This window comes from Chiloscyllium plagiosum, unplaced genomic scaffold, assembly GCF_037043375.1.
Source record: "Chiloscyllium plagiosum isolate Xiang-an unplaced genomic scaffold, Cpla_swu_hap1 HiC_scaffold_4, whole genome shotgun sequence".
NCBI classification, from domain to species: Eukaryota; Metazoa; Chordata; class Chondrichthyes; order Orectolobiformes; family Hemiscylliidae; genus Chiloscyllium; species Chiloscyllium plagiosum.
In genome coordinates, this window is record NW_028270142.1 from 37,952,902 (window position 1) to 37,970,696 (window position 17,795).

At 37.9% G+C, this 17,795-nt stretch overlaps 1 protein-coding gene across 1 annotated transcript in view; it reads left to right on the forward strand.

Moving 5' to 3' along the window:
- The first annotated feature begins 5,215 nt into the window (after positions 1–5,215).
- The window catches only part of LOC122549508 (regulator of G protein signaling 22-like), a 117,389-nt gene continuing 104,809 nt past the window's right edge, over positions 5,216–17,795 (forward strand). The window contains exons 1-4 of the mRNA XM_087985824.1: positions 5,216–5,281; positions 8,572–8,657; positions 15,713–15,878; positions 16,818–16,971. Of these exons, the coding sequence (XP_087841950.1) occupies positions 5,216–5,281; positions 8,572–8,657; positions 15,713–15,878; positions 16,818–16,971 (472 nt within the window). The remainder of the gene's footprint in view (positions 5,282–8,571; positions 8,658–15,712; positions 15,879–16,817; positions 16,972–17,795) is intronic.

Sequence of the window (17,795 nt, forward strand, 5' to 3'; positions counted from 1 at the left end):
AATTCCTCCCAAAACTTATCATATTTTTCCATCATTGTTTTTTGTTTATTCTTTGCAAGCCCACTGACTAACTGACTTCTGGCTTTACCCCACTGATGTTTTACGGGCAACATTAAATCGGAAGAACATCCTCCATATTCTTCACACTCTTTATCAAACTCCCCTTCCATTTTACGTATTTTTATTTTAATCCTCCCGTCCAGTAGTCAGTTAGTTTAGGTATAAATATAACCAAACAACCAACCCAATCAAAGACAAAGCCGGTGGCTGGTCAGTTTGGATGAAATACACCCAAGCGATTGATCCTTTCAGCGAGCTTTATCAGTAGTTTTTGGTCTCTCCACTACCAACTCTCTCTCACTGAAACACCACCGTCTTGGTTTTCAAAACGCTGCTGGCTTTTCTACCACCCTCCGTACCTTCCCCAATATAATTTCTAAAACTTACAAAACATCAATCAGACATCAAAATTTGTGAGCGTTGCTTTTATGAGATCCTGCTCAATGGACTTTAAACCTCCTCACATTTACGTACCTTGTTGCTTTTATGGGGACTCTAACCCCAAGGGACTTTAAACCTGTACGTATCAAACTTTGTTGCTTTTGTGGGGACTCTAACCCCAAGGGACTTTAAACCCGTACGTACCTTGTTGCTTTTGTGGGGACTCTAACCCCAAGGGACTTTAAACCCGTACGTACCTTGTTGCTTTTATGGGGACTCTAACCCCAAGGGACTTTAAACCTGTACGTACCTTATCAATACTTTGTCCACTTACTATTACTAGGACACTTGCAGTATAATGACAACAATCAATTTAGTATCTCCAATTGCAGAACTTCGATGTAAACAGGCGTCTGCTCACCTTTTTTGTGCGGCGCCGCTTGTTGTTGTCATCAAACGTCAGTTGTCCGTTGTTTCTATTTTTCTCTCTTTCCGTCACTTCTCCGTCTTCATCACGTCAGGCTCACCAATTTGTTGGACTTTGGCTCAATCTACCAATATAAATTTACTTTCTTCTATGTGTGAGCCAAGTCCTGCGTGTTCTTTTAAATGAAGCAATAGGAGAAGATATTCGGTCTCACACTCTTAATTTATTTTACACAGTAAGTGGACAAGGCATTCAGAGCTCTGGGTCTAAACCTCTTTGTCCCTGACAAACTACAAAAGTGTGCCAGTTCAAAAAGAAAGACCTTGTTTGTCCCTGCCCCAGTCTTTTTTACCATAAAAAACGTCATATAAACATTGAGGTAGAATTATCTTCTGATTGAGTGTTGCTCTGACTCCATTCCCCGCCTCCTCGCATTCCTAGATGTCCGACCCCACGTGACCTTCTTTTGCCCGCGAAACAGAGCATCACGTGATCTCCTCGACCCACCTCCGAGGCGCAAAACGGAACATCACGTGACCGCCCGCCCTCTTCCGGGGCGCGAAACGGCACGTCACGTGACCGCCCCACGCTCTTCCGGGGCGCGAAACGGGACGTCACGTGACCGCCCTGCACTCTTCTGGGTGCGAGACGGGGGACGTCACGTGACCACCCCCCCTGCTTGGGTTACAGAGTCACCACAGGGTTTTGAGTGCTGAATCCATCCAGAGTCACAGCCAGCCTTCTGTTTTTTAAGTAAGGGATATATTTACAATACTCAGAAGGAGAACGTTGCAGAGCTAGTAGATTTGTCTTTGTCTTTTCCAGTGCTAAGGTCAACGCCAAGTGGTTTTACCTGTTTCATTTTCTTTCGGAATGAGAACAGCTTCCCTCCATCTACTCTGGCCGGTAGCTTCATGATTCTGAAAAACTCCGTGAAATCGTTTTGCAACCTTTCTTCTCCAAGAAGAACAGATCCAACTTCTCTAACATTTTTAGTGAACAAAGGTTCCTCATTCCTAAGACTCTGCTTTCTGCATCCTTGCTAATGCCCTACCATCAAACCAAAGTTGCAAACAAACTGACTTTATCTTAGACTTCCCTGGAAAAGGGATGGCGTCAGTGGTCTGGATCACTGTACGAGACAGGGACCAAAGGTAATAGGTTTCTTTTTACTGAATTGGAGAAGATTTCTGCTCATTCAGTTTAGTGCCAGATGCAGAAAAAGTTTTTAACAACAGTGGAGGGATTAAGAGAGCTAACGGCCAGCTGAAGCAGTGTCCTCAGCATATTTGTTGTTATGTCCCGAGATAGGAAGAGTGAACTGATTCCTTTCCTTGTTCTGTTCCTCCACTGACCAAAACAAAGTTTGAATTTAAAAATGTAGGAGGTATTACCATATATATTATGTGCAAATTATGTATACCCAGTATTAGAAACAAATCATTACATTCCTTTAGTAACAAATAAAAAACCATTTTGTTGCAAGTAAAAGCATACAAGTAAAAGTGCAAAGGTTATGAACAAAACGTTTGAACTGTGCAAATATATACCATTACCATTATTGAAAACTAACTCCAATATACTTGCACACAATCTCCAAGTATTTAGTATACTATACCTGTGGTGATGAGGCCTTCCTGGAAGTTTTCTAATCACATGCATTGATGAAAGAGGTTTCAGAAAAAAAAGAGAAACTGAGGGGAAAGGCTCTGTGCAGGCTATCAATCTGGTTTCAACTCCAATATCTTTCTTTCTGTGGGATCGACTGGAATAATGACTGGAATTGTGAGTGGCAAGAATAGCTGTTTTAGTCAGTAGCACAGACAAGTTCGAGGCAGCAACAGAATCCCGAAATACAGTTCTTACAAAAGCCTCTTTATTCACCATTCTTACATATATTAAAATTACTGTGGTGTTACGTTGTTTTATCTTTTTACACAAAGGTTTGAAGGACTTCTGTCCTGGGAGACAGGAGATGGATCGAAACATGTGCTGCCTGCTACTTTTGATGTAATTAAGAATGTCTGTCTGATCTGCTTGCATACTTAAGAGGTGTTAGTCCTTTTGTCTTTTAAGTTAGTAAATGTTAGTAAAACTACTATACTTATATGCTCCAAGTAAGTTCAAAAATCTACCTGTACTTAATAAAAGTATAAAAGATACTGAACTGATTACCGCAGCAGGGTTGTGAAATTTGTTCACTATCTGCTGGTGTGCATTCATTCATGCAATTTCATGAAAGCACTGTTTTGTCAGTTAATTTCTTAAAGGGATAATGGCCCAGTTAAAAGTTATTTAACAGGTACTTACTAATTGCAGAGTCTATTCAGGTCCAAGAGATGGTTGGTAAGAGCTGATTAGTATTGTAATGTTTCGTGGAGACTTGAAGGGAATGATATTGTTCTGTCTGTTACACTTATTCAGAGGTAAACACTGCTTGTAGCAAGGGCTGATAAAGTGTGAAATTACAGTAATGGATTGAAAGAGTTGTTTAGATTAGAAAGGATCTTTTAAGTTTGGTCTACCTTATGATAGTAAAATATACTGCAGAACGGAGGTGTTACAAATGAATGAATAGAACAGTCTTATAGTAAATAACAGGTGAGAAAAGGATTATGAATAAATGAACAAGAACCCAGTATTAATGAATGTAGTGAGCTTGTGAGTGAGTTAATAAAGATAACCTATAACACAATATCTCACATTTCTTAATCTGTGTTATGTGTCCATATTTTTGAAAGCAGACTTTGTATCTTCATCCAAGTAGCTTGTTAACGCCAAATGTAAGATTGTTGTTGCATAGCCAGTGTATATTATTTTGTAAAATGTTCTTTGAAAAGAGTTCAAGATACATACACATGTCCAGTCAATAATATTGTACATTAATATTTTGTGGAAGTATCTTCAGTTAAATGTAAAAACTAGTGCTATCTCTTTGGTGGAATAGGCTTTACCAAATGCATTATCTATGCTGTAACTATTTGATGCTTCTTCCTATATTCCTAGCCACTTTAGTTATTATTTTAATCATTCATGAAGGCAGTCAGAATTTCTTAACAGAAGTGCTTTTCCTCTCTCAAATTTAAGTTATCCTATTTGTATGAAAGTAAAATATGATACGAAGACATCTAACTCTTAATCTCTGGACTCTCCAAAAACAAGGCTGTTATAAAGTTGTCTTTGTACATATCAAGAAATATAAGTGTAACATTTTCCCTAAATTTTAAAAGTAGTCTTGCCAACTTTGTTGTTTCAGAGGTGTCATTGCAAGATGTTCCATGCTAGCTCTCTCATCCAGTCAAACAGCTTTTTGTCCCATCTCCAATAGTGTTTTTCTTGAGAATAAAAAAAAGTTTTCATATCTTAACAAGATTAATTCCCCAAGGATTGTTCCCATTTTCTCATTGCTTATTCCCAAAAAATCACATGGCAAATACCTTTCCTTCTCTGAAATACCATTCCTGTATATCAATGAAACACCCATCAGCCATGATTAAATGGTGGAGTGGACTTGATGGGCCGAAAGGCCTTGCTTCCACTCCTATGTCTTATGGTCCTTATGGACTGTCCTATGGGGTGAATTTGTATTTGCAGAGTTGTATTTGTGCATACATTCTGTTTTTGTTCAAAAAGCACACAACCTGCAATAATCAATGCAGGCAGTCAATCCATATAACATTGTATAAATTTTGGAAATAGAATCAATCTGACTCAAAATTGAGATACAGACAGACTCTAACTTCACACCTTTAATACATTGTCTGAGCTGAGATTTCACCTTTTTTATAAGACCTTAACTAATCTCAAAAATCTAACTTTAAAAAAGTTCTGGAATTTAAATATTAATGAACTAAAATCTGCAACTCATCTAAAAGATGAAAGACTTAACAGCAATCTAGGTTTGTTCAATATATCATTTGATATGCATGACACTGTGATCTTTTGCTATAAATTCTGTATCTTATGATCCTTGCCCACGAGTTACCTGATGAAGGAGCAGCACTCTGAAAGCTAGTAATTCCAAATAAAACCTGTTGGACTATAACGCGGTGTTGTGTGTTTTTTAACTTTGTTAACCCCAGTCCAACTCCAGCACCTTCATATCATGACTATCCTGGTGAGAGTTGTCAGCTTACTTAGAAAAAAATAATTGTTTAATTACCTTTGCATTAAATCATCTTCATTTTTGTTTGCCAGGATTATCCAAAGCTAATTTGGTTTAACAAAGAAAATGAGATATTTGAAATTGTAGATAATGCCAAGAAAAATCTGATAAAACAGTTGAGAAATTTGGAACATTCTTTAACTACAATGAACACCGGTTCCCATGGGGCAGACAAATCCAAAATGAATTATCCTCCTCAAAACCTCACCCCTGCGGATCTGAACTTTGAAACCAGCTTCACTGTACAGGTAGGCAGATGATTCATCATGTCATCATGTCTTTTGTTAATTCTCTCAGTAGTGTATGTCTTATAGTCATTAATTCACACCTGTTATAAAGTTAAAAATCACTGGTGTGCTTCCAATTAAACCTGTTGGACTATAACCTGGCGTTGTGTGATTTTTAACTTTGTACACCCCAGTCCAACACCAGCATCTCCAAATCATGACTGTTATAAAGTGATTCTTTTAAATATCCAGAAATAGCCCAAGTAGTCCTACCCACTCTATTGTTCCAGAGGCTTCATTGCATGATTTTCCAACTCTAACGATTGCATCCAGTCAGCTTTCTGACCCTTTCTTGAGAGCATTTTTAACATTCCCATTCCCCTGTTCCGTCCCCAATACCCTGCAAGTTTATTTTCATGTGCTGATCCAACCTCTCTTTAAAACATTGATTGTCTCTGCTTCCATCACCCTTGTGATTATCAATTTTCAGCTGCTGCGAGTTCATGGTTTGCATTAATGTTTCTGAGGTAATCTTTAATTATGGGAAGATTATCTTATAAGGTTATGAGTTGGAGGTGCCAGTGATGGACCGGGCGTACAAAGTTAAAAATTACACAACACCAGGTTATAGTCCAACAGGTTTATTTGAAAGCACTAGGTTTTAGAGCGCTGTTCCTTCATTAGGACTCTACAACTACCTGATGGTTCCAGCTACTGCTTCCAAATAAACCCTATACTCTGGTGTTGTGTGATTTTTAACCTTATAAAGTTAAGGTTATTAAAATGTTTTCTTCAGTGTATACTTCGTTAGCCAAAATAATTGAGGGTTAGACAGGGCTGCACAGGAAGCCAAGGAAATCTTGTCATCATTGACCATTTTCATTGCAGATGGGGCTTAATCTCATTTTGAATTGTGAACTATGACCAGTATAAGACAGAGAATACAATTCAGAATCAATAGGAGTACTGACGGTTCAGGGGAAAGATGAAAGAGCAAATATGAGAATGTAAAAGGAACTATAAGAAAAATCGAGCAACAAATATAAACAGAAATTCCAACGTCTTCTCAGGGCATATAAATAGTAAGAAAGTAGCAAGTTTTGGGAAGATTTATAGCTCAGGTTGAGGTTCTGGATGTAAGTTTGCTCACTGAGCTGGAAGGTTCATTCCCAGGCGTTTCGTCACCCTACTAGGTAACATCTTCAGTGGGCCTCCCGGTGAAGCACTGCTGATGATTTCTGTTTTCTATTTATATGTTTAGGTTTCTTTGGGTCGATTATGTCATTTCCTGTGGTGATGTCATTTCCTGTTCTTTTTATCAGGGGGTGGTAGATGGGGTCTAACTCAGTGTGTTTGTTGATAGAGTTCCAGTCGGAATGCCATGCTTCTAGGAATTCTTGTCTGTGTCTCTGTTTGGCTTGTCCTAGGATGGACGTGTTGTCCCAGTCGAAGTCTGTATGTAAGGATACTAGTGAGAGAGGGTCATGTCGTTTTGTGGCTAGTTGATGTTCATGTATCCTGGTATCTAGTTTTCTGCCTGTTTGTCCAATGTAGTGTTTGTTACAGTTCTTGCACTGTATTTTGTAAATGACATTAGTTTGCTTCTTGTCTGTATAGGGTCTTTCAAGTTCATTAGCTGCTGTTTTAGTGTGTTGGTGGATTTGTGGGTTACCATGATGCCAAGGGATCTGAGTAGTCTGGCAGTCATTTCCGAGATATCTTTGATGTAGGGGAGAGTGGCTAGGGCTTCTGGACGTGTTTTGTCTGCTTTTTTGGGTTTGTTGCTGAGAAATCGGCAGACTGTGTTCATTGGGTACCTGTTCTTTTTGAATACACGGTATAGGTGATTTTCCTCTGCTCTGCGTAGTTCTTCTGAGCTGTTGTGTGTGTTAGCTCATTGAAATAATGTTCTGATGCAGCTTCATTTGGCAAAAATCAACAATCCAAATGACTGTTGATTTTGTTCTGAATTATTGTTGCGCAAGTTTCTCACTGCCCCAGTTAATCTGATAGGCCTGTAGTTGTTGAGCTTATCTTTATACCCTTTTTAAACAGTTTGCAATTTTCCAATTCTCTGGCACTAGCTCTGTTTCTAAGCAGAGTTTCCATTTTATGGCCAGTGCTTCAAAATGTTCTGCCTTTCCTTTCCTGACTATGTCTGGAGTGCACATCACCAAGTTCTGGTGACTTATCAACTTTAGGTACAGCCACCCTGTCTAATCTTTCTCTTTATCATCTTCCTGCCCATCTAGTTTCTCAACTTCATCCTCTTTCACCATGTTTTTTCTTCCTTGATAAAGATAGTTGCAATGTACTCAATCAGCATTTCAACCATACGCTCTGCTCCCATGTGCAAGTTCCCTGTTCAGTCCTTAATTGGCCCTTTCTTCTCCTGTCACCAGCATGTTACTATTTATAAATTATATATTAAAAAAATCTTTGAATTCCCTTTTATGTCAGTTGATAGTGTATTTTCAAACTCTTTGCTTTTCTTTGCTTTCTCACGTTACCTCTGAATCTTCTATATTCAGTCTGATTTTCAATTATATTATCAGCTGACATCTGTTGATTTACCTTTGATTAATATGACCCACCTCAATCTCCAGCAAGGCCCCTTCTTCATTGGACTGGAAAGCTAACAGTATACAAAAATTATCCTGAATGCAATTCATTTCTTCCACTCTGCCCTTACATTCATTATTATGTTGCTCTGGCTGTACCTCCCAGAGGAACCATTACTCTTACCCACATGAGAACAGACTACTGGTTGGTGAGTGACATGCACTTGGGGAAATTTCTTGACTACTTGTCAGTTACCCAGTTCTATGCAGGTACTAGGAAGAAGTGTTAAATGCAATCCTGGGCACAACTTCAGGTATATTAGACCTTAATATAATTTGGTTTTTACATTGTGATACGGTGAATGTATTGATCACTATTCATCACTCATCAACGATTGTCTGTCCATTTAAAGCGACTCTGGGTCAAGATTGTGCATTACTGCAGTCTATATTTCTTAGCCGAGTTGGCTGAACAGCTAGTTTGCAATGCAGAGTGACATCAAAAAATGTGGGTTCAAATCCTGTACCAGCTGAGGCCACCATGAAGATCTCAGGCAAGGGGCAAGGCCATGCAGGTAAGGTTGCCGCCAGGTTAAACCACCACCAGTCATCTATCTCTAATGAGAGAGCAGCATGATGGTGCCCTTGGAATATGGTGACTTTACATTACCTTGCCTTGCCTTTATTTCTTCAGATATCTTTCTGGGTTAACAAGCCACTCTGACCGCACAACTATTTTATCAATTTTAGTGCCTAGATCAGGAGCAGGGTGTTTCATGGATAAGAAGTGAGAGACTTCCAGCATTCCTTAAGAGTGACTATTACTTTGAGTACAGGTAAAATCTCCAAATTTTTTTTTGAGTGCTTGTTATTTTGATAAGTACTTTTTGTACCACTTTGATAGTCATATTCTCAACTGTTGCAGAGTCCTTTGTTAATATTTATTAAAGTATATATTAATTAGTTTGTACAAGTGTGCAGATAGCTATCTTGAAAACTGTGATCTCTCAATGGCGGGAAAACTGTGAGTTATCTGCCAAGGGTGTTTTATTAACCATGCAGTATGAGGAACGCAAAAGATTTCATGGAGGGTTTTCTTCCTCTTAATAGCAATGTTTCCAGCTCTGTTGTTTGCTCCAAAAACCGTATCTGGAAGAAATGGTAAAATATGTCTTTAAGTTTGGCTCTTTGACAGGATTTTTAACTTAAATACAAATGTTTTGAAAAATTCAAATTGGATTGAGTTGGGCCTCACTGGTGCAGGAGGCAGTGGAAAGTTGGCTGTTACTGTCACACTCCATTCTGCACCCATTGTGGTACTTGTGGAGATAGTGACACAGATGGTTACAATTAAACAGGAAATTAAGGGACCTCTCCTCAGCACCAAACTCATGATTGTCCACATTTCTAGTATGGCAACTGGCTTTCGACGGAATTATCATAGTTTCTCTGCAGCGTGACACAAGATATCATACGTCTCCTAATGGATTATATAAGAATGAGGAAACAACACCTCCAGACAAACTGACAATTTTGTAACTGTCCAATGCATTGCAGATGATTGGCTCAAGTGCTTTCAGAAAGAGGCTTTTGAAACTTGAAGTCAAAATAATGCCCTTCATCATCCCTTAAAGACCCTCTCTGCAAATACACTTGACTTTCGGTGGTACCTTATTTGATGTTCGGACTTCACAAAATTCAACATTCTCTTATCTTAAGATCCTCATAACGTTCGCTTCTACCTTCTCAAAAGTGTCTTTGAACTAAATGTCTTGGTCCATCTTAATATTATAGAGGTAGAACAACCTGCTTAAGGCCATCGTTCTCTAAGTCTAGTTGTGAAGTTTTAAAGATGTTTGGGCTGATCGGGAGGGTTTTGGTATTTATATCCATTATTATTCACAACTCTTCTTTCAAGTTTCTTAACCTCATCATGGGTAACGGGCCTGTGAGTAGACATGCCATAGACCTCTCTTCTAAACCTTATGGATGAGGGTGGTTCTTCATAAGTTCTTGCTACCCTTTCAGCCTTAGTCTGTCCTGTGGTTCAGTCTTGTCTGACCACATGGACAACATTTTCTCATTACATAAGAGTGATGGAGCAGGGCAGTTTTCAACTATGTTGTTTCAGGAAGGGTCAGAGTCATCCAACCTGGATTTGAAGATTGCAGCCATGTTTGCCTGTTGCTGGCTGGTTTGTGCCTGGAACTGTCTGATTTTAGTTAAACATCGGGGACAGATTGTTGCCAAACAAACTTTCTCAAGGCTCCCTTTCCATCTTCTAATTCTTCATTCAATCTATTATTTTCTGTGTGTAACCCAGTGAGTCAAATATTTCAGTCTCAAAATGGTCAGAGACTAGATGCATGACTGAAGATGCCCACTGCCACTCATGTGGAAATTGCTTGGAAAGTTTAAACTTCTGATGGACAATTCGTGGTCTACCAGAGATCCTGCAAGAATATCTCAGAATCTGTGCTGGAGTTGGAGACTTCAAAGATTTCCATGATATTTATTGTTACCTAAAGAATGTTTGACAGATCAAAACCAAAGTTTAGATTTTATGTATCCGCACTTGACATGCTTTCAGTGGTGGCCATGCAAATAGGGGGTGGCTAGCTCATCACCTTCCCACTCATGCCCCAAGCTGAGCTTTATAGTTTGTTAGGTGGGCAGATGCCAAAATCAGCTGATTGTCTACATGACTAAGTAGTAGTGGACAAGTAGCTGATTTTGGCATCTGCCCAATCCAGAGCAAAAGCACAAGGTAACTGTGCTAACTTGCTCAATAAATAGCCTTTTCAAATAAGTCAGTAGACTTCAATAACATACTAACCATGCTGTAATACAGTTTGTATGAGCAGTAAGTGAGAGTGGGCAGAGTTTAAGCATGTAGGATTGGAAGTGGGGAGCATTAAGTAATTCAGATGTATAGTAGCACATTTCTCTCAGCATGTCATGCTGCAAGAGGACAGAGCTCACTACCACCATAAGATATAGGAGCAAAATTAGGCCATTCAGCCCATTGAGTCTGTTCCATCATTCAATCATGGCTGAAATATTTCTCAACCCTATTCTCCTGCCTTCGCTCTGTTACCCTTGATCTCCTTAGTAATCAAGAATCTATCTAGCTCTGTCTTAAATACACCAAGACCTGGTCTATAGCTTTCTGCAGCAATGAGTTCCACTGAACTAGAGATTGAAACCATTAGGTCACACACCATACTATTGTGATGACATCTTTAGCATGACTTTTATGGGGTATATCACACATTTTGTGTAAGACACAATACAAATCTACCCATCTCATCCAACACTCCACACTCCCCATTCTTCCTTCTCTTGTCCACTCTGGCACACCCCTAATCTAAAATCCATACCCAGTCACTGTAGCTTCCATTATCCATGCAGCATGAAACCTGCAGACAGGATGTACTGGTTGCACTGATGGACTGTATAGGTTGTCTACCCTGAATAACTTGCAGTTTTGTTTGCCAAGGGAAGTGAGCTTCGAGATAGTGGAAGGCATTGCAATTATCTACCAATATTTTCTCAATAACTGTAAAGCGTCAGAGATTTGGAAAGTGGCGAATATGTTATTTAAGACATTGTTATTTAAGAAAGAGTGTGAAGAAATTCCTAACCTCTAAAGCCTGGTCAATTTTATCAACAGTGATGGATAATTTTTTAGAAGTAATAATTTTTGAAAATGTAACAGCAATTGCAGGAAAACTATTAACCCACTGAATGATGAAGGGAAAGCTATGGTTGTTATTAATATAAATATTAAGAAAGCTTTTGAAGTACCGCATAAAAGTTCCTTCAAAAAGCTGTTGCTTACTGAATAGTGGATCCATGTCAGCTTGGATTGAAAAAATTGTCTTAATAATAGAAAACAGCGTGTAGTGGTAAGTAGTTGTTTTTCAAAGTTCACACAGAGATGTGTGTGGTGATCCGGTTTGGCAGAAGGAATTGAGAGAGGCAGTACAAACATAATGGTACAATTCTAAAAAGTATACAGGGACATAAATTCCACTTTAGTTTTATCAATAACATATTTCTCAAAATCCAAAGTACTGTCACTTTAGAAATCATCAATATACATCATGAAGATGCCAGTAAGTTTCCCTTGTTGATACTTAGAACATTTCAGGTTCTCATTTTGGTTCAACATAACCTATGTTTAGTAAAACAGATCTTTCGAAAAGTGCCACAACCTTATGGCATAATTCGAACAACAAATATATTCGTTTAGTTTCCAGTCCTCTTTTACACATCTTGCTTCTTCAGCTTTCCTCTCTGAAATGTTTCGTGCTGCAGAAACATGAGTTTTATACACCTACATCTGTGGTCAAAGATTCAGGATTACTTCTCCATCTGAGGCAGAAACCACTGCACCATCTATATCCCTTTAATTCTTCATAACCACAAGCAATTACTCTTGTTTCAGCCTTAATTTTCCCCTGCAAGGATCTTTCTTTAAACATTTCTGGCTCTTTCAAAGTACACTCAGGTTTCTTCGAACTATCAAATCCCTTTTCTTTTGCCTCTTATTCGTTTACCCTCTAAAATATTAGAAGCTAACAAGACTTGACAGTCATGAGGACTTCTGCTTCTAGTCCCATTTTGGGCCTGTTTTGTAGCCCCCTTTCATTATGTAATTTGTTTTAAGCTGCAACCTCTCTGTGTTTTGGTTATTTTAGGGCTCGTATTGTAAAATCACTTTCTTGTGTGTTTGAAACCTTGTTTTCTGATACATGCTCATTTTAATGCAAGAATCATTTTCAGAAATATTATTAGAACTTATACTGTACTTTTCTATTTTCTATTCTTTTACCCATTTTGTAAGTCCATGGGCTTAGTTTCTTGGTTTATTGTCTTGAACGTTCAACCAATATTTAAAAATTGAAATAGCTTTCTTGCATTTCTTATTATAGTCACTTCCTTTCTAGGTCACTGAATTCCCACTCCAAGACATTTGTGATAGCTCTATCCAGTTCATCTTAAACTCTCAACCTTTCACTCCGCAGCCTCTGATCTATAGTATTCTGTTCCTTCAGAGGATCATTTCAAAACACATAAACATGTGAGGTATACAGAGTGCCTTATCATTACCTGTTCATTTTCTGAGAGTTAGTCATCAATCTCACTTAACTGAGAGAAATGACCTTTAATTATTTGATTACCATGTTGGATAACCACAATCTAATCATCCCCCAGCAAGATTTTATGGCCCTCTCTTTTGTAATGCACTCTATCTGCAGACTTGAAGATTGAATTTTAATTGAGGCATGCAGTTCCTAATAGGCAGAGTGAGAAGTGTATCTATTCCTACTTGTTTATCACTTTCCTGTACACTTCCAATTAAAATTTAAAGTGCCTGTGGTGTGCATGGAGCATATGAGATTCCATGGTGAGAGAAGATTTGCATTGACAAAACAGGATGAATGCAATGAAGATGACGCCTCCTCCAACTGATCCCCTGAACTGACCAGGAGTCTTTCCATGATACTAGCACAATCCAGCAACTCAAATGTAAGCATTTAATAAGGAAATTTCAGATTGAATCTTTACCATTTTTCATACCATTTATTAGTGTTCATGATATATTCCTTCACTGAATAACCTGTATTTCGAAATCTATAAATTCAGACATATGCATTGTATTTATCCTTTAGATTGTTTTTCTCACAAATGCCATGCATGAAACCTAATAGAGGAGCTAAACATCCTTTAGTAACCAACTATCATGCTTCTAGCCATTAGAATTCTTAAAAATGCATTTAGGGGATGAAGCTGTTGCAGTCTTGGCCAACATTTATTGCCCAAAACTGATTGCCCAGAAGATAGATAAAAGTCAGCCACATTGCCATGTGTGTGGAATCACATGTGGGCCAGACCAGGTAAGGATGGCATTATTGAACCAGATGGGTTTTGCGACAATCAATTAAACTTCCCTACAACTTTCTTTTATTGAATTTGCCATGGTGAAATTAAAACCCATGTCCTCGGATATTAGCATAGTGTTCTGGATTACAAATCCTGTGATGTTACATGTCTTCCTGTGAGAATACTTTGCTTCCGATTTTACTTTTGTTTGGAAGCAGCAAGAAAGGGCCATATCTTGTTCTTCCTTGGCCAGAATGTAACATTTCTTTCGTTTCTTTTCTGATGATAGACTTAGTCTCTGAGAATATTAGAAGATAATCATATTCTGATGTGATTTGGAGATGCCGGTGTTGGGCTGGAGTGTACAAAGTTAAAAATCACACAACACCACGTTATAGTCCAACAGGTTTAATTGGAAGCACACTAGCTTTCGGAGCGACGCTCCTTCATCACCTGGTGTTGTGTGATTTTTAACTTTGTACACCTCAGTCCAACACCGGCATCTCCGAATCATGACTACTATCGACACCACTAACTGCCGGCTTAAAGTGGAGAGGATCTCCAAGAAGATCGCACATATTGACACAGACATCAAGTTTCTACAGGAATGCAGGCAAGCAGGAAAGATCCCAAAAGGATTACAGATCACAAACCCACTTAAGTCGACCTACAACACAGACTATGCAGAGAGACTTTGCCACTGCACCTCTCATAAACTCCTCAATTATCTCATGCACCAACTCTACAGCAGGCACCACAACCTTGAAATTCAGTTGGAGTCCACACTCTCAGCCTGCACTCAGGATATATCAGTACAATTACACGACATTGCCAAACAGACAAAGTGACAAAAGAAAAGCCTCCACTACCACCTGATGAAGGAGCGACGCTCCGAAAGCTAGTGTGCTTCCAATTAAACCTGTTGGACTATAACCTAGTGTTGTGTGATTTTTAACTTCATATTCTGATAGTTTGTTTTAAACCATTCTTCATGAAATCTATTCAGATTATAATATTCTGTGTTTCAAAGAAAAACTTACATTTAACTTCACCTTTAAGTAACCATTCTCTGCTACCCCACTCTTTCTATCAATTGGTAAAGGAGCTGGAAACCAGATATCAATCTTTACTCAGTGTTAGATTTTCTCTTACAAATGTGAAGCTGCTTACTGTACAACTCAGCAGCAGTGTCAATAAAAGAAAATAAGCAATTTCAAACATTCAGTTTCAGCAGATGCTGAAAATTTGGACATTTTGGAGAAACTCAGCAGATCTGGCAATTTTTGTGGAGACAAAGACAAATTTAATGTTTTGAGTCAAATATGACACTTGGGAACTCAAGTGTCGAATAATTGTGTTTTGATATATGCAAAGTTATCCAAAGAATGATGATAAGCAATAACAAAATCATTTAGTTGTCTGCAGATGAATAAGAAATTTTGAGGAGCTTTAAAATTTTGTCTTCATAATTTAAGAATATATTAAAATTGATATTTCATTAAATATTAATAGAGATTATCAAAGCTCATAGAAATCATAAAAATGTCAGTGATATTTAATGTCTTTTTATCTGATTAACTGCAGCCTGATGTAAATCACTGATTTAAGTTATTCACATGTTGAAAGAGTAAAATTGCACATATGCAGTATTCCAAAAAACTGGTTTATTGATGTTCAATATCTAAACAAGGAAAGGAATCAGAATAGTTACTGAGCTTGTGTCAGAAACCACAGCAAATTGATGTCAGATCACAAAGAACTGAAGCCCAAGTCTAGAGGTTCCAAAAGATGTCCTTTCTTACATTTAAAACCCTTGCATTTATGTAGTTATGTTTAATAAAGCCTATTCACTCCCAAGGGGAGGTGGGATAGTGGTAATAATGTGGTTGTGGATGGGGAAAAAAGGTACTGAAGTTACATCTCATGAATGAAATATTTTAAAAATCACACGTCTGTGTAGGCTTCTGTTTGACTGAAATTTTGTTCCTATTATCAATTTCAGGCTTGCAAAATTGCTGTCTCAGTTAGACCACCAGACTGGAACTGGTACACTTCAAGTAGACAGTTCATACTACCCATGGGTTATTGGAGCAAAAGAAAAATCCATCTCTAAAATGATAGACAAAACTGACCTTGCCATGAAAGAATTGTACATCTGCTTTGGACAGGTAACGGCAAACTGGTGTCAGATTACAGAGGGCCTATTATACCGGTAGTGTCATTATGTCTTGTTCTATTTTAAATCTATTAAAATAACAGTAGAGCAGTATTGTACTGTTTAATATTGCACAGATAGCATGATACAGAGTAAAGCAAAATGAGAAAGTAAAATTTAAATTTGAAAATTTAAGGTTGTAATGTCTCAGTTTTCAAGTAAAGGGTTCAATTTAAAATAGATATGTATTTTGGATTTTAATGTAGTTTGAACAAAGTTGGTTACTTATGCATTTAAAAATATTAAGTATCTCGTGGGTGTATGGTGGAGGATTTACATAGTTGGTAGAGGGGCCTTCCAAAATTACAGCAGTTTACATACCATTTTGCTTCTTCCAGATAAAAAGCTGTGCTGTGTGTCTGGATTCACAGTCTTAACAAAGAACTGATTGCATTAAGAAAGAACTGATTTCTTTTAATGAAGATCTGCTTGCTTTAACAAAGAACTGATGTGTTACAACAGGCTGACAGCATTTTATAAGCAGTTTGCTTCTCGTCTATTATCTTGATGCTAAGCAGTTACTCCATCAGCTTCTTTACATCTTATGTTCTTGAGCCAGATCATTGTCCACAGTAATTTGTATCTGTCCCAGAAATAATAGCTTGGAAAAAATGAAAGAATCAGTGAAGATGGACAGATAAAAAAGATTAACGAAGTACAAAATGTCTTAATTGATATTTCGAGTGAAGAAGCAGAGTGTTAATAACTTTAAAGACTTCACGAAACAGTAAACAAAGAGAGAGAGATCCTTACAACATGCTTTTTCAGTTGCAATTCTGCTGTTGCCTTAAATACCTCAGAATGTATATTATGAGCTGAATGCACAATCAACTAACATGCTGTAGAGCATAAATTTTAAGTAATTAACAATATAACAAATTTGCTTTGGCAGGCTTCTGTTACCCAAACTAAAGCGTTGTTCACAGAAGCTAAAGAAGACATTCCACTGATTGTCATCCAGTCAGACCGCAAGCCTATCTTTGCTATTGAGACATCTGTACCATCATCAACAGCTTCATTGCAAACTTTAGAAAGGGAACTATCCAGTAAGATAACTATTTTTATGACCCTTTACAAAAAGAGTTGCGTAAGCATTCTTAGACAGAACTTGCTGAATTTCATTCAAAAAGGTGAAATATATAATTTCCATGGCGATTTAATAAAACATTAATTTCATTTTTAGCAATAGCTTGTTGTAATAATGCATCTTTAATTTTTTTAAACAAAAAACAGAAGTAACTGAAACAGTTCAGGAGGTCTGGCACAATCTATGGAGAGAAATCAGAGTTACTGTTTTGGGTCCAGTGACCCTTCCTCAGAACTTCAAACCTTTTGAAATTTCTTAGCTATCATTTAATAGATGCAGCTTACAGTGAGAGACCACCTCATTAAAATGAAACAAAACATCATCCAGCCAGAATTCATTCTGGCATCTGAGTAATCGAATAATATGAGGTAGGATCATGACAGACATAGGGTAAAATAAGGCGAGGTATGCAGTGCTTGTAAAATGAGTACATCATGGGGTGCAAACATTGAGAATTTAGTGAAAGTAAGAAAGCCTTGGATAAATGTTGGTCTGTACATTTCAAATTGAAATCCAGTTTAACATATGAACTTAATTTCAAACTTATAAATTGTGAAAGAAACTGCAAGCTGATTTGCAGAAATTGCAAGCCCATTGCAGTAAGCTGTCAAGATTAGAGTGGTGCTGGAAAAGCACAGCAGGTCAGGCTGCATCCGACGAGCAGCAAAGGCTTTTGCCCGAAACGTCGATTTTGCTGCTCGTCGGATGCTGCCTGAATTGCTGTGCTCTTCCAGCACCATTGATCCAGAATCTGGTTTCCAGCATCTGCAGTCATTGTTTTTA